The sequence below is a fragment of the Papio anubis genome, chromosome 14, assembly GCF_008728515.1.
Source record: "Papio anubis isolate 15944 chromosome 14, Panubis1.0, whole genome shotgun sequence".
NCBI lineage: Eukaryota > Metazoa > Chordata > Mammalia > Primates > Cercopithecidae > Papio > Papio anubis.
In genome coordinates, this window is record NC_044989.1 from 46,833,047 (window position 1) to 46,860,671 (window position 27,625).

The window sequence follows — 27,625 nt, forward strand, 5'->3', positions numbered from 1 at the left end:
ACAGGCCCAAGCAATGGAGCACAGACTCTGACAAGACTCACTTACTGGCCACACAGGGTAGGGATAAGAACAGGGACCTAGCAGGTTCCTATGCAATTTCACCAGACTACAGGGTCCACACCTCTTACGTTTGAAACTCCCTGACTCCCACTGCTGCCAGCCCAACTGCTCCAGTGATAGTTCTCACCACTTCACCTAGAGCCTGGGCTCAGCTGCTGCCCTCACTGCCCTGGAGAAAGAGAGAAATGATACCACCTGTCGCATTGCTGACTCTAAGGCTTTTATGAGAATACACAAAAGAGAATAGATACTTGAAACGAATGAGTGACAGTTTATCTGGTGATTTTCTTATAAAGTTTTATTGTTGCTAGTTTCCTCCTCTATCTGTACTGTTGCTTCTCTTTGATTTTGTCTCACTGGCTCTTGCTTTGCTTCAGAAATGGCACGCTTCCCTAGCTAGGTCCTTTAGAGTAGGAAATCAAGTTGAGCTGCTAGATTGTCTGAACTTCTTGAAACCCAGAGGATGCTAGTGTAGACATGTGTGCATTATTGTACAGGAAGCCACTGAAACCTGCCTGCTGTGTGCAAAATGGGCTGAGAGGACTCCATGGCCACATCAAAGTCCATGTGCATTTGACTCTTTTCCCTTCCCAGGTCTTAGTAGCCATTGATTTTTTCTGAAAAACGTATTTGAGATATATCAGTTTAGCTATTTTCTCAGTATTTTCATAAAATACCCAACTTTAGTCCTTGCCTGCCATGTAAACATACACACTTATTTAAACCAGCAAAATTTCTCAGTGTGTTTGTTCTGAAGTTAATTTCACATTCAGTTCTCATTTTCTGCCTGTTTATTACTCTGCCCCAAATCTGCTGAAACTGAACGGAAAAGGAACACTACTCGGTGGACATGGTTATAAATTAGCAGCCGGCACATGTATTAAGTGCCTTTCGTACCTTAGCTCATTTCTTTTCCCAGCATTTAAGAGAAGGCTCCATTAGTAGTCCATTTTATAGATAAAAGAAACAGAAAAGGTAAGTAACTTGCCCAGGGCCAGACAGCTAGGAAGCCTGACTCAGAGACTCCGGAGGTCTGTGTCTGAAACCCATGATAGACTACCTGGTTGAAACAAAGAGGTGGTGTGTGGGAGAGGGTCCTACACTCGTTGTTAGGAGAATTGCATTCCCGCTTCATTCCTACCCAGAGTCTCCCGTCCAGAGTCTCCCTGTGACTCTGGACGGGTGGTGAGCTTCTTTGATCCTATTTCCTCATCAGTGTGGTGGCAGCTGACCTATCTCCTAGGCTGACGGTGAAGACCCAGTGGGTAGCCTGGGTTGCTGTGAAAGCATGAGCAGGCAGTCTTCTGGGCTGGGAAGTTACATAGGCTGTAGTAATGTGGTGAGGCTATTTGTTTTGTGATAGGCTGGGAAGAGCCCCAGGGGGAACCGTCTGTAGTATAAAAGGGCCAGAGCTGGTGGGAAGAAGATAAAGGGAAGTAATACAGAACAGGCAGGGGGAGGGGAGGGCATCAAACCCGTGCAAGGAGGATAAGCTGTGCTCAGTGGTGATGAATGCATATTGTGAAGTTGATTGTCAACACATCAACTCTTGGCCTCCAAGGATTTCTTGCAGGGTAATTCTGCAAGAATTTTCTGAATTTTCAAAGAAATCGAGGTGAGTGTGTATGTGTGCATACACACACACGTGTATGTGGGTACCTGCAAGGCAAGATCATATCTTTGCACACTTGTGGACCTGTGTGTATTTCTTTCCTCTTTTTTTTCTCTTTTTCTTAATAGAGACAGGGTCTCCCTATGTTGCCCAGGCTGGTCTCACACTCCTGGGCTCAAGGAATCCTCCTGCCTTGGCTTCCCAAAGTGCTAGGATTGTAGGCGTTAGCCGCCGCACCCAGCCCCTGTGTGGATGTTTTTAAAATTGAGGTGAAATTTACACAACATAAATTTAACCATTTTTAAGTATATAATCAGGCTGGATGTGGTAGCTCATGCCTATAATCCTAGCACTTTGGGAGGCCAAGGCAGGAGGATTGCTTAAGCTCAGGAGTTCAAGACCAGCCTACGCAACACAGTGAGACCCCCATCTCTACAAAAAATAAAAAATTGGCCAGATGTGGTGGCACGTACCTGTAGTTCCAGCTACTTGGAAGACTGAGACAGGAAGATCGCCTAAGCCCAGAAGTTTGACTCGGTAGTGAGCCATGATTGCACTACTGCACTCCAGCCTGGGTGACAGAGTGAGATCCTGTCTCCTGTGTCTAAAAGAAACATTAAAAAATAAAGTATACAGTCCAGTGGCATTTAGTACATTCACAGTGTTGTACAACCACCAGCTCTGCCAGTTCCAAAACATTTTCATCTACCCCTCAGAAAGTGTGTGTGGTTTTGCAAGGGCCTGTTCTGTTCATGCGTGTCTGGGAGGGCATCCTGATTTCTCCTGCTGGGAAGCCATCCTCATCCTCAGATGGCAGATTGCACTGTATGCGTTTCTTTGGCCAGCAGAGTGGGGCTCACGTATTCACATTCCACATGGGTTTGCTGGTCACGGCTTAACTCCTCTGTGCACTCTGGCTGCCTCATCTGGACAGAGGAAAGCAGCACTGCAGCCTTCATCTGAGTGTAGTTACCGGGGTCTTCTCTTTGCTGCTTGGCTGCTTGTCGCCTTTGTCTATTAAAAGAATGTGTGCAAGTATGTATGTCAGCGGGGGACTTCAGCCTCTGTAGGCCAAGTGTTGAAAAGGGTGAGAGGGCCGCTCTGGTAGAGGTGTCAGACCTGGGATGTCTGTACGCCTCCCTCTCCATAGCTAGTCCTGGAGATAAGTAAGTAGGGTTCTGGGACCGAGCTGTCGCATAGACCCTGGTGGTGATAACAGAAAACACGGCAATGGCCTATGTAGAGGGGACCCTGAATAATCTCCATGAGCTGTAGAGATACGGCCAGTGAGTGGTAAATCCTTTTTATACTGTGGGCGAGAGGAGGTGGGGAGCAGCTGCAGAAGCAGAAGGCGGGGCAGGAGCTACGTTGGACAAGCCAGTGAATACTTTGCTCTGATTGGACAACCCAGGTCATGTGCCCTCCAAAACCCAGTACTTAGTGGGAGGGGCAGGAGTGGGGAATGAAACTCAATGATTGGCTTAATCCAACCAGGGACTCTCGATATGGCTAAGTATGGGGCCAGGGTCCCCAGGGGCATGTGTCTGAGTGGAGAAGGGGTGGGGGGTCCTGAACTGAATCAGAGTTTTGGAAAGAAGGAGGAAGTAGAAGAATGCCGGATAGACAGTCAGCTGTATTCTCCGTACCTAGATAAGACAAATGTCGAGACAATGCAGAAAAAGTTGTGGTGAAAAGCAGCAGCAGGAACTAAAATGCTTAAAGCATCCCTCAGTCTAAGGCTCTTCTATTAAGAGCTCACATTATTCAGGGAGGTGGATTGGACCCATTGGTGTGCCACAGAAAAATGGCCCTGCTCATGGGAGGCAATTTGATATCTGGCCGAAACTGACGTCAGCAGCCAGATAAATTAATCTGTTACTGGAGAGAGTTCAGGTATTTGATCCACTTTCTCAAGCTTTGTAGCTGGTGAAGGAGGTGCAGCTAGCACTGTGCAAGCTACCTGCACGATGACTGCAGCTGACTTTTCTCACTTCACCTTCCCGTGAGCTACCATCATTCATTCAGCAGGAATGTAATAAGCTGCTACCATAAGCCAGGTCTTGAGCAATAGTCCCCTGCCCTCAGGGAGTCCTGATGCAGAAGGGGAAGCTGCAGATCAGAAAAGAGGCAATTGTATTACAGTGTAAACAAACAGGATGACAGGAGAAGCTCCTGGTGCCACAGAAGTGTGGAGCGTGGGGATGCTTAAGCTGAATTGGGGGTTCAGAGAAGATCTGCTGGACGAAGTGATTTCCAGACTCAAGCCTAGAAGACGAGTAGGAGCTCCCAGGTGAAGAAATATGGAGAGAGAAGAAACAGGGAGACTCGCTGGGCAGGTGACTGCTTTGGTGTGTGTGTTTGTGTTAGGGGTTGATCCTGAGAACTTTCAGGTTTCTGGCTTGTGCACCCTGATTGAGTGGTGATATCTTTTAGTGAGATGGTGAACACAGGAGGAGTTGCAGTTTTGACTGAGAAGAAGTGAATTTAGTTCAGAAATGTTGAATTTGAGATGCTTCTGGTTCAGCTAAAAGGAGGTACATAGTAATAAGCTAGTTCTGGAACTCAGAGGCAGAGACCTCCTCTGACCACCTGCTTGACATCTCAAGCTTAACACATCCCAAACTGTCCTCTTGAGTTCTCTCCCTATGGTGCTTCTCTACCCTCAGTCTTCCTCATCCCTCTAAAAGATGCCACATCATCTAGATATATCCAGAATATATCTAAAATCCACCATTTCTCCAGCCGTCAACTGCTATCCCTTAGTCTAAGCTTCCATCTTCTCTCAGCTGAATTACTATAATAATCTCTCCCCTTATAAGCCTGCCTGCCTCCAATTCATTCTCCTTGAAGTAGCCTGGATTATCTTTTTCAAATTTTGTGACTTTTTTTGCGGGGGTTGCGGGGGAGATGGGGCGGGGGGGACTCACCTTTTAATGACTTTCCATTGCAGGTGGGCCCTGGTGGTCCAAGCTGACTCCCTCTCTCCAGCCCCACCTGTCACCCCGGCCTTTCCCTGTGGTCTTCAGTATGTCAGGGCTTTTCTGCCTTGGGACGTTTGCATACGCTGTCTTGTTGTCTGTCTCCTTAAGTGGTCCCTCGGGTCTCAGGTTCCGTGTCACCCCTGCAGAGAGGTCTTTCTTGCCTGCCCAGACTGAAGCTCATCTTCCTGGTTATTCTCTCTCCCAGAACCTGGCTCTCCTTCATAGCACCTGCCCCAATTTGCATTTATAGTCATTTTTGTCCCAATTGGTTAAATGTCTGATTTGATACCTCAATTTTATCAGATCCATCTCCCATTTTTATAACAAATACTTCCTTTTTACTTATCCTCAAATGAGATCTGTAGATAATATAACCTCCCTATACGTGTAATTTTAAATCAGTATAACGTCCTGGCAGTGATATGGAGGAGAACTAAAAAGGAAAGTAATTCATCATAAAACTATTTATTTCAGTATTAAATTGCTAAACTCCCAAGGCTGACTACTCCAGACATCATAATGAAGTAATCAGGCCTGCACCTATTAGGTAAAATGACCATGAATGCAACAGTTAAAAATATTGGCTGACATAGTTAGGTTTTATTGGTGACTCAGATGCTAAGAGCAATGTTGCCAGTGGCATGTGATTTTCTGTGATGGTAAGTAACTCCTGTGATGTTTGTTTTTTCTTTTTCTTCTTCTTCTTCTTTTTTTTCTTTGAGACAGGGTCTTATTCTGTCACCCAGGCTGGAGTGCAGTGGCATGATCTCAGCTCACTGCAACCTCGGTGTCCCGGGCTCAAGTGATCCTCCCACCTCAGCCTGCCAAGTAGCTAGGACTATAGGCACACACCACCACACCTGGCTCATTTTTGTATTTTTGTAGAGATGGGGTGTTGCCATGTTGCCCACACTGGTCTTGAACTCCTGGACTGAAGCCATCCACCTGTCTCAGCTTCCCAGAGTGCTATGATTACAGGTATAAGCCGCTGCACCCAGCCTCCTGTGATGTTTCAAATAAAATAAAGTACAATCTTTCTCCTTCAATGTGGACTGAAATTACCTTCCTAGAAAATTCATTAAAGTCTGAGGGCCATGGCTCATGCCTGTAATCCCAACATTTTAGGTGGCTGAGGCAGGATAATTGCTTGAGCCCAGGAGTTCGATACTAGCCCAGGCAACAGAGCAAGACCCCAGTCTCTACAAAAAAAATAAAATAAAAAATATTTCTGACTAGCTGGGCATGGTGGCACATGCCTGTAGTATCGACTACTCAGGAGGCTGAGGTGGAGGCTAGAGCCCAGGAGGTCAAGGCTGTAGCAATCTGTGATCACGCCACTGCACTCCAGCCTGGGTGACAGAGTAAAACACTGCTCCAAAAAAAAAGAAAAGAAAGAAAAGAAAAAGAAAGAAAAGAAAGAAAAGAAAAAGTTTAAAAAATGCACTAAAGTTATGCCAAAAAACTTTATTTTTATATATGCAGCAGAAGCAAGTCCTAGATTCATGCAATTATAAAAGGTGTTCCATGGCGAGCAGGTCTATGCAAACCTGCCTTCAAAGGCCGAGGGAGCTGAGAGGCTGAAGAAAGAGGCTGACAAATCCAGTTTCTCAGAAAGAAATATTTAATACAGACTTAGAAACAGAAATGATGTCTAGGTAGGCCAAGAGATGGTGGATTCTCACAACCAACCTCTAGAAAGTATCCTTTATATACTATGCTTTTAGGGTAAAGACACAGGAAGCTCATCATCCCTCAGACTTTTAGAAACTCATGACCACTGGGGAGGTTATGAGGGCTTATCTATGCTACTGGAACACCTTGGATTGTAGGCATCAAACATTGGTCATCATGGCAGTTTTACTTCAAGATGGCCTCACTCTTGCTATGCAACAGGCTGTTTTCCCACAAAGGAGTTTTTCATATTTATGAATGTCTAGCAGTACACTCACCACTCATGCGGGCCTGGGGCTGGTTTTCCTCATACAGGTCATGTAGCACCACGGCTCCCACCCTTAAATGCTAGCAGAGCTTCCCCATTCATTTTGACAATTGACAGCGCCTCCCAAATGTCCGAAATGACCCCCCGCCAGACATAGGGTGGTATTGCCCTAGCTGAGAGCCCTGTGCCTACTCCTCTGCTGTACTCTACACGGCATGAGGGCAGGGTCTGTGTTGTGTTCACTCGTCTATACACAGCACTCAGCACCTACTTGCCAGATATTTGTGGAGTGAATGAATGAATATTCTATCAACATGAAATGTGTGCCAAAAAGTTAGGAAAGGAGTATACCACATGGAAATGTGATCAGACATTTACCTTCTTTCTGCGTGCTTTAGGCCAGCTGACCTCTGTTTTAGTGCAAGAGACTTGTAATTATAGCTCCAGACAATATGGAATTTCAGCTCTAAATCCTCTACAACTGGGGAAGTCACCTCACCATGCACAGAAGAAATAGCACTGGCTCCGAAGTTGTGGTTTGTCTTTTTTTGGAAAGTCAGGCTTGTCTGCCGAAGAGCTCGAAACACTTGACCGGCTCTCTCATTTATCTTAACATGTGTATGCTATATTTATTCTCCCTTCACAGATGGGGAAGTGAAGCTTGCCTGAGGGCCATATTTAGCTTAAGGCTTGATCCTCTGCCTTGTGGTGGTCAGCTTAGATAAAATGGAATCCTAAAACTTGATTTTTATCCCGTAGTGTGAACCTCCTCCCACATTAAATCTGCTACTAGGGCTGCTCACAAGGGTAAGAAGTGTTCAGTTGGAGTGTTTTTCATCATGTGACGTGGCGATCTGCTAGTTCAGTGCCCTGCTTTTAGAGATGAGGAAGTGCCATTTCATCACAACACAGTTAGATAATGACAAGGCCAGTCCTCTAGCTGGTTTCTTTCTGCCCCACCAGATGTAAATTTTCTCTCCGTTTCCTCCAGCCAACCTAAACAGGAGTTACGATCAGTCAGGTGGCCAAAAGGAAAGCACAATGGAAAAGAAGCCCAAGATCTGGTTCCCTAGCTCCTAAATAATTGGTACATTAATTAGGAGGCTGACTTAGTATAAATCAAAATATATGAAGATGACAGTAGCTAAAAGTAAAAAGCTAAACCTTTCATTTCAAGGATTCTTTTAGTAAGTGCTAATCAGGCCAGTGACATATAAATACCATTTCACAACTGAACCGAAAATTAAAAAAGAAAACACCAAATGTTTGCAAAGTTTTTGAAAAACAGTGACCTCTTAAGAATTTATAGCACCTAAAAAAAACCTTTCTCTTCCCCAAATTTTCTTTAGTCCAAGAGTGCTGGGAGGTAGTAGGAAGCGGTAGGCAAATTCAGTAAACTCATCACTGGTAAGTTTTGAACCAAACTTACCAAAGTGTTTTCAAAAGGGACCCAACCCAGCTTCCTTGAAAAACAGAGTTATTTTTAAGGAGGTAAAAACTGATATTTTCATTTCACAAAGTTAAAATGAACTCAAAAGTATCAAAATGACTACGCAATAGAAATGAGGTTTCAGGCCAGGCGCGGTGGCTCATGCCTGTAATCTCAGCACTTTGGGAGGCGGAGGTGGGCGGATCACGCGGTCAGGAGATTGAGACCATCCTGGCTAACACGGTGAACACCCATCTCTACTAAAAGTACAAAAAATTAGCCGGGCTTGGTAGCAGGCACCTGTAATCCCAGCTACTCAGGAGGCTGAGGCAGGAGAATTGCTTGAACCCAGGAGGTGGAGGTTGCAGTGAGCCAAGATCGTGCCATTGCACTCCAGCCTGGGCTACAAGAGTGAGACTCCGTCTCAAAAAAAAAAAAAAAGACAAGAAAAGAAATGAGGTTTCATAGGCTACTCTGACCAAGCATTACCATAGACACATGATATATAAGTTAAATAGAGGAGAAAACAGTTTGCATTCTCAGAAGCTGGCTTCATGACATGTGTCCTCTGGGCTTCTGTGTAGCACCCTTTGAAGGGTTGAGGGTTTCAAGAGCCCGATGCCTGTTTTGGACTTCTTGCTAGAAACAGATGTTGTATATGAAGATTACTACTGTGTGCCTTGGAAGTGACACAGAGAATTGCTACTGCACGGACCACAAAGCCACCACTTTTCAGGGATGTTCTTACTTAGTTGTCATACGTTTTAAGTAGTTAGAAGCTGCTTTAGATTTTGGAAGGCTGGGACTTACCATTCTAGGTTGTTTCTCATTCTAGGTTGTTACAGAGGAAAACTCTAGTAGGTTTTGATAAATGACTATTTCCTACATCACAGTACTATCCTGCATTATTTGGGATTGCAATACATTCCTATAGTACTTTATGGTCTTCAAAGCATTTGTCGCTGACAGTCTCCCATTTTTCAGACAGAGAAACTAAGGCCCTAAGGAATAAGGGACTGGGCCAAAGTCGCATTGCTAGCACATTGGATACGTTCAAGCTCTCTCTCTTCTGTAAGGACCCACTCAAGTACCTCTTCCAAGAAGTCTTTAGTGTCCTCTCATTACTGTTCTAACTTGTACTATCATGTTCATATACATCTTGTCTACCTTACCATGAACTTCCTAAGAGTGAAAGCCGTTATGCGTTTGTGTGTATCTCCTCACCTATCAGAATTATTCCTCTTGGGTGCTAACCTGACGCATGTTCCCACACCAGCCTACAGTTTCCTTTTCTGGGCTGTGGCTTTGAGGTCTGCAAGGCGCTGGAGTGGTGTCCAGGCACATTGTGGGCACTGCTGCACATTCGAGTGCATTGCCTTATTTTTAACATACAGATACTTAATGAGAGAGCTTTGTAAATGTTTATAAGGTGTTTTGCAAATAGATGTTATTTGAATCTCATCCTTCCCTCCTTTATTTATTGCAGTTAGCACTGTTCTGGGCACATAGTAGGTGCTTAGTAATGTTTCTTAAATTAAGCATTTCTATATTCACTTGCTCCAGCTTACACTTTTATTCCCTCCTATTGTTGTATATGGCTGTCTTTTTATATGTTTATATCTTGAATTCCCAACTAAACTGCAAGCTCCAGAGGGCTATAGTCTCAGTAAATCTTTACTGATTGCTTTTAAATGACACATGATAGCATTCTAGCTAACAAAGCATGACACAAGGTAAATCATCCAATATGAGTGTTTTTATTTAAAATATGTTTTGGATATGTATTTTAAAATAGACATACCCATCCTAAAAACATGCATTTTAAACAGAGATCACTAAGGTAGGAGGGAGCACCCAGGTCCACATGAAGGGGACAAAGAACGGTGCAGAAGTGAGAGGCTCATGGGCACTGCTGGCTGAGCTGCACACAGAAAGGGGTCTCCAGCTGATGGTCGTTGGCTACATTTCTCTGTGGCATTGGAAGAGCTTTTGTTTCCTCTCAGAGCACATTTCTTTCGTTTTTTTGTTTGCAGATTCTTGTCAGGTGGTAAGTGTGTGATTTCTTTTTTTTTTTTTTTTTTTTTTTTTTTTTTTTGAGACAGGGTCTCACTGTGTCACCCAGGCATATTCATGGCTCACTGCAGGCCCAACCTCTTGAGCTCAAGTGATCCACCCACCTCAGCCTCCTGAGTAGTTGGGACTAGAGGCATGTGCCACCATGCCCAGCTAATTTTTGTATTTTTAGTAGAGACAGGATTTCACCACATTGGGAAGACTGGTCTCAAACTCCTGGACTCAAGCAATCTTCTCACCTCAGCCTCCCAAAGTTTGCTGGGATTACAGGTGTGAGCCACCGCGCCTGGCCGTGTGTGATATTTTTGAAGTAAGGTTGTCATTATCACATATCGAGGACTCTTCAATGAGGGAGAGCCTGATCACTAAACTGCCAGAACACACTTAAAAACTTGATACTTCTGGTACTTAGCCAGTTAGTAAGAAGCTAAAGAGTCTGCCATGCAGTCCAACAGCCATGTTGACTAAACTCACCAGTTCTTTCATTGTTTTGATGTTGAACAGTTTTCTTTAATACACTTTTCTCTACTCCTGAGAATGTTCTAGTTACCATGCTGAAATGTTTAAATACCTACATTTTAAAACTAGAACTAAAATATAATTGGTTTGTTAATTAGGAAGACACTGGAGAGTTGGCTGTGAGAAGTTGTGACTTTGATAAGTTGATCTTTTAAAAGTAAGGGCAGTTGCTCTAAATCTGACTTCTTTGTGTTCTCAAATATAAAATACATGGCTTGAGATGAAAGATTCTGCACACTTCTACTTATTCATTCCCAAATCCCACATTTCATATTAAATTCACTCAGGATACTGTGTGATGGATATAAAACATTTTATATGATACAGGGTACAGTATGCACAGGGGATAATTTATTTTCTAAATTTGCTATTATTAGACTTCTAATTACTCAGCTGGATAGAAGTAGAAAGGTCTCATTCTTGTATTAACTGCTTTTTTTTTTTTTTTTTTTTTTTTGAGACGGTGTCTAGCTCTGTTGCCCATGCTGTAGTGCAGTGGCACAATCTCTGCTCACTGCAACCTCTGCCTCCTGGGTTCAAGTGATTCTCCTGCCTCAGCCTCCCGAACAGCTGGGATTACAGGTGTGCACCACCATGCCCAGATAATTTTTGTATTTTTAGTAAAGATGGTGTTTCACCATATTGGCCAGGCTGGTCTCAGACTTCTGACCTCAAGAGTCCCACCTTGGCCTCCTAAAGTGCTAGGATCACAGGCACGAGCCACCACGCCCAGCCACTAACTGCCAATTATTTAGCCAGAGATGATAGGCAGAAGAAATTCATTTTAGATAGTTCAGACTTAAGAAGTAAATTTCTCTCCAGGGAGGTCTAAACATACGTGTGTGTTTTATTTTGTAATAGCCCCAGTTTTTCACATTTTAATTATTCAAACAAAACCTGTAATTTAAGAAATATCTAGAAATGATTGGTCTAATTGTCCTCCTTTGTGCCCACATGTCTCTCACGGAGGAAAGTCAGAATTCACTGTGGTTATGAAAGGAATCTGTACAATATGTTTACCTTCTGTAAAATATTTGGATTAATATTGTGAAGCATCTCTAGAGAACATGGCATTCAATTAGTTTTTATTTCTTGTCATCTCTCACTAGAGAAAGAGTGCACACTTCTGTTTCCCTGAGGAGGTAAACTTGCTTGAAAAGTACAATTTCCATTAAAATCTCTAATTTGGCTTTCTTAAATATAAATCCATTTTTGTTACATTTTAAATAGTCTTAAGGCTAAGTGACTAATTAGTACAGCAATAATGTATCATTCTCTTTTATTCATCTGAAAATTATACTATCTCGAGAGACCTGAGTTTTGTGTGTTTTGATTTTATTTCTTACTAAAAGACTTCTTTGTGGTTGGAGGGAGCTGCAAAGCTGAGGCAAGTGTGGCACTCAGGGGACCCTGCGTGGATTTGCAGAGGAATAAGAGACTCGGTTTCCCATGGGATAAAGAACTTATGTTTAAGCATTGAAAGAGTTCTTTGATGTGCCAGGTGCTATGTGGAGTGCTTTAGTTGCATTATTTCATTTATTCCTCATAATCCTATGGGATAGTTTCCCCATTCCTATGTCTGTGAAAATTGGAAATCTAAATACGGATGAGGAGTGCTTTTTAATGAGAACACCCCATTACCTGGCCATGCCAACTGCAGGTTTGCTCCGAAGTGTGGAGTTGCTGGGTGGGATGCTAAGATGAAATACTGCTTCTTTCTTTTTTTTTTTTTTTCTTTTATGGACTTGCAGTTTGAAACAGGCAGTAGAGCCCAGAAACTTCATATAAGGCACCCAATTGTACTGTTTAACACAAACTGATTTCAAACACTTTAAAATTTCAAGAAGTCTTCCTCTAGTGACTGTCTGGGGGGGTGTAACATGTTTCACACCCACCCTATTTGATTTCTTTGTTGTGAATTTCTTAACGCCAGAGCACTGCTTTAATCAAAACCATTTAGAGGCATCCACTTTAAAAAATAAAAGTTGCAGAAGATTGAGGGTGGCGTTTCCCCTCTCATCCCGTGATAGCCAACACCTGAGCAATCTTTTCATGCCCACAGCTCCAGATTATAGGTGTGCTCTCCAAAAGCATCCCAGAAAAACAAAAGGGTTACCCACCAGTCAAGGGTTTGAGACATGAACATACTTGAGTTGAAAGTTGTATTATGAAAAATGTCAGAAAATTGCATGAAAGGAAAATTGTTCCACGAGGAAATACTGCTGCTGAAACTCCAAGTGGAAGATGATGTTTTTAATATTCCCTTAGTTCCACATTTGTGTAGTTCTGTAGTGAAGCGACTCATTTAAGAGGGGAGGTGGCCCAGGCTAAAAATAAAGTTTCTTTGAAACCAGATGAGAGTCTAGCTATGCCAGAAATGGAATCCGGACTCTGTTCACTCTCGAGAATGTAAATAAGTAGAATTTTGTGTCACATAAAATAGTCTATGCAAAAAAGGATATTCACTGCCTTTTGTGATAGAGACTAAAATAACCATCAGGAGTATAGCTGTTCTGGGGACTCTGAAGCAACAGTGTAAAATGATATAGTAGTCTAACGTATTCTAATTTAGAAAGATGTCCAAGACAAAGACAGTGCAGAACAACAAGTACTGCATGATTTCATTTTATATACAGACGTACGAACATGTACAGTTATTGGTATATTCATGCATAGAAAAAGAATTGGAAGAATAAACATGAAAATATTAGGTAGAGGGAATGGAAGTTGGAGAGTAAAGGAGGATTTTGGTGGATTTACTGTATATGTTTCTCTTTTAAGTTTTCTCACACACACGCACACACACACACAAAATTAATAAAACTATAGAAACAAGGAAAGTAAAGCTTGAAGGTCTCAGTGAAGCTGTATAGTGGTTAAGAGTATAGACTCTGGAGTAAAAACTGGCAGGATTTGCATCTCAGCTCCTTGACTTACTGGCTGTACATCCTTACACAAGTAATTTAACTTCTGTGCTTCAGTTTACTCAAATGAAAGTCAGGATTAAGGGTACTTGTGTCATATTGTTGTTATAAGGATTAAATAAGTAATCCATGAGAGAGCATATAGACTAGTGCCTGACACACAGTAAATATTCAGTATGTATTAGTTATTATAAATTACAATACTTAGGCAATGTCTAGCTATATTCAATTCTTTGTGCAAACTTTTTAGTTAAAAATGTTTTTAGTGACAGCATTAGTGATCATAATGTATTTTTCCAAAGTTTTCATTGTCATTGTTAATGATACTGTCCTTTTTTTTTTTAACCTCACGGGTGTTCAGAACTTCACAAGGAAGAATAACAAAAACAGAGTTATCTGATTTTACATAGAGTGCCATACATTCCACTAGTGGAGTAGTCCTGAATTTGCATCTTTGACCATGTAATCTAATATACATATTATTAGTAAACAACAGAAATGTAAATACATAATGAGGCTTTTCTTTGTTCCTTAGGAAGACTATGACCGTCTGAGGCCTTTATCTTACCCAATGACTGATGTCTTCCTTATATGCTTCTCGGTGGTAAATCCAGCCTCATTTCAAAATGTGAAAGAGGAGTGGGTACCGGAACTTAAGGAATACGCACCAAATGTACCCTTTTTATTAATAGGAACTCAGGTATGTCTAGTTTGATTTTCCTCATTTTAGGATAAGCTCTTTGGCCTGCCTTAGGGGTTGCTCTCAGATGAACAGTCCCAAAGCTGAGCAAATCATATAAGTGTTTAATCTCAACTGCAAGTTAATGAGTTCTATCATATTTTTGGAAAAAATTGTGCCAAAAGAAAGCAATTCTATTCCCGGTTTTTAAAAATTAAGTTCTTTTGTTTAATCTTTTTTTGGTATGTGGGGATTAAGTGGGATTACATGCTTTGATTTTTCTTTAAAGATTTGTAATATTATCAGACATTATTGACCTTTCTTAATTAGATTGATCTCCGAGATGACCCCAAAACTTTAGCAAGACTGAATGATATGAAAGAAAAACCTATATGTGTGGAACAAGGACAGAAACTAGCAAAAGAGGTAATGGAACACTTACAGAATTTAAGCATGAATGTAAAAGATGCTAACAATAGAAGCTAACATTTATTGTGCATTTACTGTATGCCAGACACTGTGCTGAGTGCTTTACATGCATTATCTCATTTAATCCTTGTATGAACTCAGTGAGGTAGGTCTGTTTCCCCAGTTATACAGAAGAGAGAGTGGAGGCTTGGAGATGTCAGATAATTAGCCCGAGATCCTGCAGGTAATAAATGGCAGAGCTGGGTTTCAGTCCAAAGCCTGACTCCTGGGCTGAGGCTCTTAACACCTGTATTACATTGCCAATGTTATTTTCCTAAAACGTCACATATGGAAAAAAGCATCGGAAATACATGTCACTACTTTCAACCCTTCATTACTTAAACATTTGCACTGTGCCAAATCAGCTCTGTCTTAAGACTCATTGAGTTAGACAGTGGAGCCACCTAGGATGACAGTTTAAATTTGTGGTTAAAACCAAAAAAATGATGACTAGGTTTGCAAAGAAATGTGTTGAAATTTCTCCAATCTTTTTATGAAAAAAGGATAGAAAATACGAAAGTTCTAAAAGTATATATAAAACAGTGATGCATGCAGTACCTTGTAGCTTATCTTCCTTTGTGCCCCAAGGCTAGGTTTACTTTTTCCCCTTTTTTCCCATTTGGCCTTAACATCATTGGATTCTATTTTTTACATGTTGTGATTTCAATAGGACTTTTGTGGAAACAGAATCTATATATGGTCTTTTTTGTTTGTTTGTTTGTTTGTTTCAGACGAAGTCTCGCTCTGTCGCCCAGGCTGGAGTGCAGTGGCTGGATCTCAGCTCACTGCAAGCTCCGCCTCCCGTGTTCACGCCATTCTCCTGCCTCAGCCTCCCAAGTAGCTGGGACTACAGGCACCCGCCACCTCGCCCGGCTAATTTTTTTTTTTTTTCATTTTTAGTAGAGACGGGATTTCACCGTGTTAGCCAGGATGATCTCCATCTCCTGACCTCATGATCCGCCTGCATCATCCTCCCAAAGTGTTGGGATTACAGATGTGAGCCACCGCGCCCAGCCCATATATAGTCTTTTAAAATGTAATATCAGGAGACAAAAGAAAGCAAGAAAACTTTTGGAGGACAGTTTTTCCTAAAGCAAAAAATAAATGGCTTTACTAACAAATCACTTCAGAAATTCCATGTATTCAATTTTGTAATCTTGGGGAGAGAAGGAATTTCTAAATGTTATAAAGATAAAAGTCATAAATGAAAATATTAATGATTTAACTGCATAAAAACTTAATACCACATCAAATGCCAGAAATAAAATGAAAAGTCATATAAACTGAGATGGATGGCAGAAAAATGGGTTAACATCCTTAGTATACAGGAACCTCTTGCATGAGTTAATCAGAAGACACAGATTCCAATAGAAAAATGGGCTAACAATGAAAAATTCACCCCCCAAAATGCAGATTGCCACTGAAGATAGGAAATATGTTCAAACTTATTAGCAGTCAAATGTAAGCTCAATTTGCACCTATAGAATTGGCAAAAAATGAGAAATTAATTATAATACCCGCTATTCCAAGGGTGTAGTAAAATGGACTCTCTGTTGTACTGGTCGTTGAATCAAAGCAGTCTTGACAATATGCAAAATCCTTAAAATCATGGACACTTTTGATCAAGCAATTCCATATGTAAGAGTTTATCCTAAGCAAATCATTAGGATGTTGGTCAAAGGGTACAGTGTTAGACTGGAGGAATATGTCTTTTTTGAGATACACTGCACAGCATGCTAACTATAGTTAATAATGGTGGTGCTGGGCGCAGTGGCTCACACCTGTAATCCCAGCACTTTGGAAGGCCAAAGTGGGTGGATCATTTGAACCCAGGAATTGGAGACCCGCCTGGACAACATGGTGAAACCCCATCTCCACCAAAAAAAAAAAAAAAAAAAAAAAAAGCCGGGCATGGTGGCGCATGCCTGTAGTCCCAGCTACTTGGGGGCTGAGGCAGGAGGATCACTTGAGCCCAGGAGGTGGAGGTTGCAGTGAGCCAAAATAGTGCCATTGCACTCCAGCCTGGATGACAGAGTGAGACCCTTTCTCAAAAAAAAAAAAAAAAAAAAGGGGGGGGACTGGATATTTCAAAATTGCTACAAGAGTAAATTTTAAATGTTCTCACCACACAAAATGGTATTTAAGGTGATAGATGTTAATTATGTTGATTTAATCATTTCACTTGTGTGTGTGTGTATATGTATATATAGAGAAGATATTGCTTTGTACCTCGTATATAAAATTATAATTTGCCCATTTATATTTAATAATAAAAGCAAATTATTAGGGATGTGCTTAAAGAGAGCTACAAAGATGCTGAATTGTTTATAATGGCAGAAATTCCAATCTATTAAAACTTCATACTAAAATATCTGTTAAGATTTCATATTTGTTATGTAGTTAAAGGGAAAAAAGTAGTTGCAAAACAATATGATCTCATTTCTAGACTCATCAGCATTTGGCACAGTTGCGTCCTTCTTGAAACTTTCTTCACTTGGCCTCTTGGTTTTTCTCCCCTCTCATTGGACTCTGCTCCATCTCTTTACCTCCTTAGTCCCTGGTTGGAGGGCCCCAGGGATGAGCACTCAGCTTTGTGGATGTCTTCTTCTATAGCTACCCTCCCTAGGCCTAAATGAGCTTGTCAGTCTTGTGGCTTGCACAGTCTACAACCAGAGATTCCTAGACTTCCATCTCCAGCCTGGACCTCTTTCCTAAATTCTCAATTTGGTCATCCAGCTGTTTACTCACCAAGTCCATCTAGGTGGCTGAGTATCTCAAAATTAACATATCTAAGATATGATTCTTCTTTCTCCAAGGCTGTCCTCCCAGTTACTTAGGTCAAAAGCCCTCAGCTGGGCGTGGTGGCTCACGCCTGTAATCCCAGCACTTCGGGAGCCTGAGGTGGGCAGATCACCTGAGTTTGGGAGTTGGAGACCAGCCTGACCAACATGAAAAAACCCCATCTCTACTAATACAAAATTAGCTGGGCGTGGTGGCGCATGCCTAGTAAATCCCAGCTAGTCGGGAAGCTGAGGCAGGAGAATCGCTTGAACCTAGAAGGTGAAGGTTGTGGTGAGCCGATATCAAACCATTGTGCTCCAGCCTGGGCAACAAGAGTGAAACTGTCTCAAAAAAAAGAAAAAAGGCCTGAGGTTATACTTGCCCTTGCTCTTTCTCTCATACCACACATCTAGCCTTTGGCACAACATACCTTCAGAACATATCCAGAATCCAGACACTTTTTTCTATCTCTTCCCTCTATCACTTGGTTCAGGCCTCCTCCATCTCTGGCCTGCTTTACTGGAATAGCTTCCAACTCACCTTTCTGCTTCTGCCTATGCCCCATGGTCATCTGTTCTCAACACAGCAGCCAGGGTAAGTCTTCAAAATGTAAGCCCAATCATGTCACCGCTGTGCTCAGAATCCTCCGGTCCCCAGCTCAGATTAAACGCCAAAGTCCGCACTGTGGCCTACAAGCCTCTGTTCCCTCTCTGCCTTACTCATTGTTCCCCAGGCCTCCTGGTCTCCTTGCTGTTCCCTCAAAGTTCTGAGAACCTTTGTACTTTTGCTGCTCCCTCTGCCTGGAATGTTCTTCCCTATGGATATGATTGATTCTTTCACTCTTTTCAGGTCTCTGCTCAAATACCACTTTCTCAGTGTGATCCTGTTCCTTGACTACTCCAGGCATGCTCCTGCATCAGGATCTATCTGCCTGGAGCTCTTCCCCTAGGTATCCCTCACTGCTCAAACTTCCCCACTGAGAAGCCTCCCCCGACCCCCACTACCACTGTCCTCAGCACTCCCTGCCTCCCTCACTCTGCTTTTTCCCCACAGCATTTGCCACCATCTGCTCTGTATTCCCTCCCGTGTGCCTCTCACCCAGCAGATGTCAGCACATGTGGACGCCACACAGCAGGGACTCTGCTCTTTCGTTCAGTTCACTGACATATCCCCAGGACCTAAACAGTGCTTGACATATAGTAGATACCCAGTAAATATGTGGTGAATGAAATAATTTTTCATAGAAAGTCTGGAAGGACATACACTAGTATTTTAAAATCCCCTCTCGGGGGTTATGAACATGGACGATGAACGTATTCTTTTCGCATAGCTGTATAACTTTCTTTATAATGATGTGTTTATGTCATGCCAATTGTATAAACATGATTTTATATATTTGTGATTTTTTTTCTCCCTCCCAGATAGGAGCATGCTGCTATGTGGAATGTTCAGCTTTAACCCAGAAGGGATTGAAGACTGTTTTTGATGAGGCTATCATAGCCATTTTAACTCCAAAGAAACACACTGTAAAAAAAAGAATAGGATCAAGATGTATAAACTGTTGTTTAATTACGTGAGAAACATCTTCAGTGGCCAAGGAAATTGTCCATTTCTCTCAGAAAGCAAATGAAATGCTACAGCTATACCCAGACCTTTTATAGGTAATGAAGCAGTTCAAAACTTGAAAGAAAACAAAACCTGTCCTCAGAATTCTATAAAGGTTATTAAGAATGTTCCTTAAAGGTTTAAGAAGCAGTAAGCAGCATCTGAAGCCACAATCTATTATAAATACTTTATTTCGACTAGAAGGTACAATCTCTCAGGGGTTTCATAGTTTAAAAAGCTACAATCACATCATGTTGTAACTACATAAAAAACAGTGCTGTAAATGGAACTGCTTGGCTTTGACCATACACATTTCTGCACAGCCCTTACAGAATCTGCACAAAGAAGTATCTCCCTTTGCTCCAGTTAATTGTTCTTGTACGTAAGTTGCTTTCTATTCCAGTATATCCAGAGTGGTGAAATAACAAGGCCAGCCACGTAGCCAAAGGTCGCTCCAAGCGTACAGGAGATGGGCCATACCTGAGGAGAGAATGTATGAGATCAAAAAAGAACAAATGTTTTTATTATTACTTGAGCACAAGTGTAACCTAAATATTTCTATATTAAAGCTTAATGTGCTTTCTTAAAGAATGCCAAAAGTGTAATAAGGTCATAATTGCATTTATCATGAACACTAAAAATGTACACATTTTAGTTAATGTGCATTAAACTGTAACAAGGCTCTGGCAATTGTAGATTTAGTTTGATGCTCCCCAAAGTGCATGAGACACATGCTAAAATTACAAATTAAAATTTTGGGTCAGACTTTGCCATAATGCTGGACTCAATTTAGCTCTCTGAACTAGTTGGTAATTTTTTTTTTTTAAATTCCCACTTTGGCTGTGTACATCAAATGAAATGAGAATTGTGTATGTTGACCAAACCACAAGAAACTTTAAGTTGTGTTAAAGAGGGAAGACCTAGAATCCAAGCATGTTACGTGAAAATTGTAACAGAACAGCTGCTTCCACCTTTCAGATATAGATGTTGGAACCACAGCAGAAGTTATAGAATGACAACTTATATACACATCTAGAATGTAAGTTAAACAAAATACCGGCTTCCAGAGACCCATTTTCTCCAGCTATATTACATTAGGCTAGAAGTAATTAATTTTGAATTATTTAATCTACAAGCAGTGCATGTGTTGGTCCCTAAGTGAAAGGCTCTGCTTAAAAAAAAAAAAAAAAAAAAAGTTGGAGAAAAATTTTCATGTTCTTCTGTGAAGCTTATTTGGTACACTGGAGCCATTTCTAATCTTTCTCTGGGGGGAACAGGCCACAGAACTGTGTTAGAGGTGAACCATCTTAATTACTAGTTCTATTACCTAATTCAGCTTCCTTGTTTGGTCTGCTGTGGATCTGCCTTATTGCATATGCCATGCATCAGATAATGGTGTTAGACAAAGCTTCATTGTGAACAACCTAATGCATTTTAGAGAAACAATCTCATCTACACATTTTTTTCTAGCCTTTCCTACATTTAAACTTGCTGTTGCCTAAATTATAATTTTTTAAATGTCTTTGGTGGGCTTCTGTTAATTCACATGACTTAAGCTTATAGCTATGTCTACTGCACAGATTGGGTAATGGAACACTAAACTTTTATACTTGAAAATGACAGCCTTAAATGCTCGTATCAGTCACAAATCTAGGATGTACTGTCTTGTTGTATGTGAGCTTTGTAGAGATTTTTAAAAATACAAGCATCACCTTTCCATTGAAGAGTGGAGAGAGTCTACTGGATGACTGGCCAGGAACTTTCTCTCTGCATCAGACATTTGGATGTCTTCTTTCTTCCAAGAAATGGTGGTTCACATTAAGTATCATGGCCTTATGTATGCTCAAATGGAATCTTATGTAACTTTCTTATTTAATTTTGGTCTGCTATTTTTAGATAAAATTGAAAGGAATTGTATAAATCAATTAACATATTAGCTAAGTTGTCCAACACATGGTATAAAGGAATTACAACAGTAAACTATTATACATTTCGAACTTGCCTTTGGGGATTTATGAGGATTTTTTTGGGGGGGCTCCAATTCATATCTCTGAAACCCTTCACACTTGGTTTACTAGCCATTCAAAGTTAAAAGTCTAGAATTTGTCCTGCCCTAACAGAAACAGATTAGGAATTTGTTGACACAAACTGGTGTCACCTGTTTCGTGACTGGGCTTTGGTTTCCTCATTATAAATATGGGAGGTAGAACAGAGGTCTCCAACGTCTCTCCCATTTATCACAATAATTTTCTTATTCACAGTAATCATTGTTGGACGTTACTTTTTCAGTTTCACATTCTTGAGATGGTAAAAATCATGTATATAGATTATCAGAACTCTAAGCAAAGATGACTGTCGCATCTGAAGCTGAGGTGCCTTAGGTACTCTACTGACCTTGATGGGTTTGGAGTTCCCTATTGCTTATCAAGAGCTTTTTAATTGCTTTGGTTCCTTAGTCTTTTTGCAAAAATCCTTCCTGTCACTTCAACTAAAAACCAAAGATTTGTTTTCTATTAATAAGCAGACTAGAGAAAAACTGCCTTATTTTCAGATGCATGTCTTCATTAAAAGCTTAGGTTTCAATAGAAAATCAGATTAATCACTGAAATGACTATTTTAAACTAGTGAAATATCTGGGAAATAAAACTGCTTCAAAAATATTTTATTGACATGAATTTTGCTAGTGAATACAAATACACTGCCTCAAACAAGGCCATGTATGAATGCACTTACAAGAAATTTGAGTTAATCAGTGTTTGCATATAGAGAATTAGTTCTAAAGTTCTTAAAAATAAATTTAGGGGCTCCCTGAAATCTTATTTAATACTTTGCTAACTTACACTCTTGTTTTATCTCCACAGGTACATTTTAGGTTAGCTCATGGTGAATTCTATTTACAATAAGTAGAGCTTGGATTAATGGGTTTTGTTATGAATTATCTTAGTTACTTTAGACAGTGTTTCCATTTGATTTTTAACTATTTAAAATACCAAATTAAATACCAGTTTGTTGGTTGTTACTTTTAAATGATTGTTGCTTTAACAGTGTCCCTTCTTAACACATGGGGTTACAAATAAAATACTATGCATAGTTTACTATCTACGTAAAGCACTGAACTTTTTACCTTAGTAGTTTTCATTTACTACCCTATATAAACATTTGGGATAATATTCTTTCCTCTGTTTACACTGAGAGTCTACTAGTCATTGGCAAAGTATGAGTCCCTATACTCTGTTAAAACAGCTCCCTGTTAAAGTATGGGGAGAATAGTAATCCCTCATGAATCCCAGCTAGATTCCAATTTGGGTTACTAAATTGTACTTTAATCATTTTGTAATTTCAGTATGGCTCTTTGTTCTCAAACGCATACATACCACCACACACATTCTTTAAACAGCTGCCACACTTCACCGCCAACAGAATGCCAAAAATGAAATGTTAAAAAATTTTGTCTAATGAAGGGTTACAGCTTGGTACGCTTGGTTATTCATGTTATGTAAATCAAGAAATGCATGCCATCAGCAAACTAAAATGTGGACTGGCTTTGAGGACTGGTAATTTCTTAATTTTAACAATGTCATTTTTTAAAAGAGAATTTCTGGGGGCCGGGTGTGGTGGCTCATGCCTGTAATCCCAGCACTTTGGGAGGCCGAGGCAGGTGGATCACAAGGTCAGATCAAGACCATCCTGGCTAACACAGTGAAACCCCATCTCTACTAAAAGTACAAAAAATTAGTCGGGTGTAGTGGCGGGCGCCTGTTGTCCCAGCCACTGAGGGAGGCTGAGGCAGAAGAATGGCCTGAACCCAGGAGGCGGAGCTTGCAGTGAACAGAGATCATGCCACTGCACTCCAGCCTGGGCGACAGAGAGAGACTCCAACTCAAGAATTTCTTTAAGGGCAGTTTTCATGATTTTTGAAAATCAAAACAGATTATCAAAATAGGAAACAGCAAAAGGAGGGAGGCTGCCCACTAAGAACTATTCCTCAAGCAATTTCCTACTGATTTTCTTATAATTATTCTAAAAATTTTAAAACTACACTATGGCAACAGAATTCATTTGTAAATCCTAGCTTAATCATGTATTTTCATAATTAGATCCTAAGGTTTTCCTTTAAAACTATTTCCTTATCTCACGTATAGAAATGTTTCTATTCAACGTTCTTCATGCCACAAATAGGATTTTTTTAAAAAGTAGTATCTATTAAACACATAATTCAGCTGCAGTGCTATAAAGATTTCTTTAAATTATGGTAATCTGAGATGGCTTTATATTATTTTGTTTCAAGAAAATAGAAAACTTAGAACAAAGGCATTCATGTAAAGGAAGTCATTCACAAGTGTTTGCCACCAAAATGACAAGGGCCCAAGCACTGGAGGCCAGCCTGGGCAATATAGTGAGAGTTTTTTATAAATTTAAATTTTTTTTAGCCAGTAAATAGAAGAAACAACCTATGGTGTATAATCAAATATATTACAACTCAAGTGGGTAAAATTATTAAAATTACCACAAAGAAGAAAAATCTATTTAAAAAATAAGTGGTACATCAGATGTTAAGTGACCTTGGCCAGCTCATTTTAACATCTGAGCCTCCGTTTCCCAATCTGCAAAACAGGGACAGAAGTACCTACTATACTTAAAATGCAAGGCTGAAGTAATCTCTTAAAATTTGTCATGAAAGCTATAAAGTACCATGTATCAGTGTTCTGTATATTACATGTTTTAACTTGAAAAAATTAAACTTACACGAACAGTATTTCTTCGGTCACTGTCACTACTATGTAATAAGTAGAATCGGCAGTTTAGAACAAATAGTTAATGAGTAATATGTTATACTGTGTGGTAGGAAGTGGTAGGAACTATTCCCTTACCCTTATAAAGCAATCATCATTTTTTTTTTTTTTTTTTTGAGACGGAGTCTCACTCTGTCGCCCAGGCTGGAGTGCAGTGGCACAATCTCGGCTCACTGCAAGCTCCACCTCCCGGATTCATGCCATTCTCCTGCCTCAGCCTCCCGAGTAGCTGGGACTGCAGGTGCTTGTCACCAAATTAGCCTGGCTAATTTTTTTTATATTTTTAGTAGAGACAGGGTTTCAATGTGTTAGCTAGGATGGTCTCAATCTCCTGACCTCGTGATCCACCTGCCTGGGACTCCCAAAGTGCTGGGATTACAGGCGTGAGCCACCGCGCCCAGCCGTAAAGCAATCATCTTTAATACATGCTGCACTTCACGTGAAATGTCTGTTACAAGAGCAAATTCAGGAGCTATACAACATACTGGCATTATGTTAACCATCTGTAGCCTCACCTCAGGAGGAGGAATGATTCCCTGCTGCTAGCTGTCATTTTTCATAAATTTTAAGAAACAAAATAAGTACAGACAGTGGTTTTAAACTCATCATTGGTAGGCATTTGTAATTTTTAAAGGCTCATATGAATGACTCCATTCATTCAAAACTATTTATTGAGCTCCTACTTTAACCCAGCTCCTACCTTTAATTTTGGATACATTTTAGTATAAATTCTTAAAAATGTGTTCCAATATAATAAATATTACTTATAATTTTGGGGGAGATTTACACTGTCACAGATAACATGGAGAAACTGACCTATCTGCAAATCAGAACACCTACAGACATTTAGAACAACTCACGACTGTTAGGATTACTGTCTCTCTCTCCAGATAAAAAAGAAGATAAAATCCAGTTCTCAATCTCTCATGAGCTACTTTTCAATGTTTTGTTGATTGTGCTTATCACAAATTTGCATTTGCATGACTGAGAGAGTTCATCTTTCGAAGCCTGCTGACCTACTGGTTATAAATAATCATTTATATTCTCCTCCAGAATTGGTCTTGAACAGTATGTTGTTCCAGATATTCCTAAAGTAAATGTCATTGATACAGGAATACATGCACAAATGAATCTACTCATCATGATACATTTCTCTAGTTAAAAACCTGCACTCATCCATGTATACATTCTTCTGTGACTAAGAATACTACTTTAGGAAGAGTTATTTGCGAAGGGGTGTGTAGTTCCTGGTCTGGAATTCTTGTTAAAATGACACTAAAAGGTCCTGGTCACAACTCATGCAAACGAGTTAACTTGGCCAGCATTATTCTCTCACATGAAAGTCCTGTTAGCACAGCATTATCAACATGATTACCCTACAATGAACATGCCTTTTAAATCCAAAATCATTTCATGCCAGTTAAGTGTTAACACATTTTTCTCATGCTTGAAACATAAACCATATTCATATAAATGAGTATTTTATTTTGGTCTAAAACACAGTATCATCCCTTTGGTAATGGAAATACCAATTAATGTAAAAACCTGCAGCTCTTCAAGCAATCAAATCCATAATCTTAGTTTTAATCTACCTCCAGCATTTTGCAGTAATTCATGTAGTTATAATCCTATGATTTCTAGTTTCAACTTATGAAAGAATTATCTGTGGCATCTGTGACTTTAGGAAATGAATATACATGTTTCACAAATATTAAATTTCTAACCTGGTAAAACTGAAAAAAAAAAAAAAAAAAAAACCCAAAATTGTTAAATACAACAATTCCTCATTTATCTGGTATCTGATGGGAATAAGTAAAAATATTTTAAAACAACTTTAAATTGTTTCAAAGACAATCTCAGGTGTCTAAAATTCAAAATCTCCAAATTCAGTTATTTAAAATGCTTTATATCAATTTTCCTTTTTACCTTCATAAGAAATAAGCGTCCTAGAAGAGACTTGATTATTTGGTTCAAATCTTTATTTAAAGATTGTAGCACTGAAGTCCATAGTTTAAAGGCATGTGTGGATTTGTTAGGGACAAAAGCATTGCATATTAGCTTTAAATATTCTCCTACAAATAAATTATGGCCTAAAATACAGATACCACCACAATGGTCAAGGCATTTAATTAAAACAATGTGGGGAAAGAAATGAAATATAACTACTTTAGCTATTCCAATGAGACCTAAGCTATGACCATTTTTAAAAAAGAAAAGCTATGTTTTAGTCTCCAGCAAAGAAAAGAACATGGTGCCGTGGGGCTCTCACGTGAATCTGAAGTCTTCCTCTTCCCACCTGAGTAATGCTAAGCAAGATATGTATTCCTCCCCCTCACACTTTGACTTCTAGTGTATAAAATGGGAGTGAAGCCTACCTTGCACTATGGCTGTGAGGATTAAGTTACTCGTATGACAGGGCCAAGCCCCATGCAGGGTACATGGAGAGATCTACAAATGCTACATTTTCTTTCTACTGTCATCTGAAATGTCAGACAGGATTGAAAATTACGTGAAATCCAAATACCCTAAATTGGTATAACGAAATACCAGAGAAACAGATAAATTAATAGTCCACTCCCACCAACTGAAAGACTGCTGGGCAGAAAAAAATAAAACAAACTGAGACAATTAGCATATTCTCTAATATATGAGAACTCAAATAAATAATGGAATTTGCACTATTGAAGGCTAAAAATATAGTCATTAAACTATTTCTTTATAGTCACTAAACTATTTCTTTTCTAATGTTACAGGCTCACAAATGTCTGTAACATTAAGTAAGTAATAACCACATGTCAGGTGCTGAGCTAGATATTTTAGAGGGATTTTATTATTTCATCCTCACTAGCAAGTGACAGAGCCAGGATTTCAACCCAGTAATCTGATGCCAGAACTCCTAATCATCATGTTACCTGCCTACCCATTAATAACACATGTGAGTTTAAAAACCTCATGGTCAATTTCCTGTGCTCAGAATAACTAACATTATTTGTTAACCTTCCACTAATTTTTTTAAAACATGAAATACTAGCCATGTTTTGATAAGACATTTTCCAGATAAAAACCTCATAGCTACATATTCTATGAAATATTTACAGCATATTAAATCTAAATCGCAGTCCAAATCTAAATTATTAAATAATTAAATTCCAGTCCTGGGTGTATTTAAGGGTCTGTTGTACTTACACAGAACGTATGCCTTGCATACAGTAATAACAACGAATACTTACTGATTAGCTATTTAGTTACAGCAGATAAAGAATCAAATTATAAAATACAAAGGTTTTCTGTAGTCCAAATATTTATTTTGTCAGCAACTATAAGCTTTCTCCAGAAATTGAAAAAGGCTATCTGGATTATAGGAAATTCAAATATTTGTTTTCTTGCTGAGATTTTAAGGCAAATAATTAAGGGAGAGGCAAGAAGGTACTTTCAAATATTAAAACAACAACAAAGATGACCAACAGTAGAATGGGTAGCTACTCTACCATATTCTCTTTAACCATATCCCCTTGCTGCCTTCTACAAAAGAAAGGCTTCCTCCAACTATAAAGATGCCTAATTTTTCATCACTTGCCATTATTTAAAATCATGTAAGATTTATATTAAGTTACAAAACTTTTTCATTGAGATCACATATTTTCAGTGGGCCTTTCCAATCATTTAATTAAGAAATTATTTTAAACATAAAAATATGCTTGAAACAGCTCATTACAGAATCCACATTACTGTAATCTTATGGTTGGCCTCACGAATGTTATA

The 27,625-nt window shown here is 39.8% G+C and overlaps 2 protein-coding genes across 6 annotated transcripts in view; one reads left to right on the plus strand and one right to left on the minus strand.

Moving 5' to 3' along the window:
* The window catches only part of RHOQ (ras homolog family member Q), a 41,666-nt gene extending 19,498 nt beyond the window's left edge, over positions 1 to 22,168 (plus strand). For 2 of the 4 annotated variants that reach the window (XM_017947502.3, XM_017947503.3), the window contains 4 exons: positions 14,073 to 14,237; positions 14,547 to 14,642; positions 17,959 to 18,059; positions 18,315 to 18,880. In XM_017947502.3, coding sequence (XP_017802991.1) covers positions 14,073 to 14,237; positions 14,547 to 14,642; positions 17,959 to 18,059; positions 18,315 to 18,414 — 462 coding nt within the window. In that variant the 3' untranslated portion in view covers positions 18,415 to 18,880. The other 2 variants (XM_031655543.1, XM_003908598.4) reach the window with 2 other exon arrangements.
* The window catches only part of PIGF (phosphatidylinositol glycan anchor biosynthesis class F), a 36,758-nt gene continuing 28,137 nt past the window's right edge, over positions 19,005 to 27,625 (minus strand). Inside the window, exon 6 of one of the 2 annotated variants that reach the window (XM_003908600.4) lies at positions 19,005 to 19,550. In XM_003908600.4, the coding sequence (XP_003908649.1) occupies positions 19,437 to 19,550 (114 nt within the window). In that variant the 3' untranslated portion in view covers positions 19,005 to 19,436. The remainder of the gene's footprint in view (positions 19,551 to 27,625) is intronic. The other variant, XM_009184144.4, reaches the window with a different exon arrangement.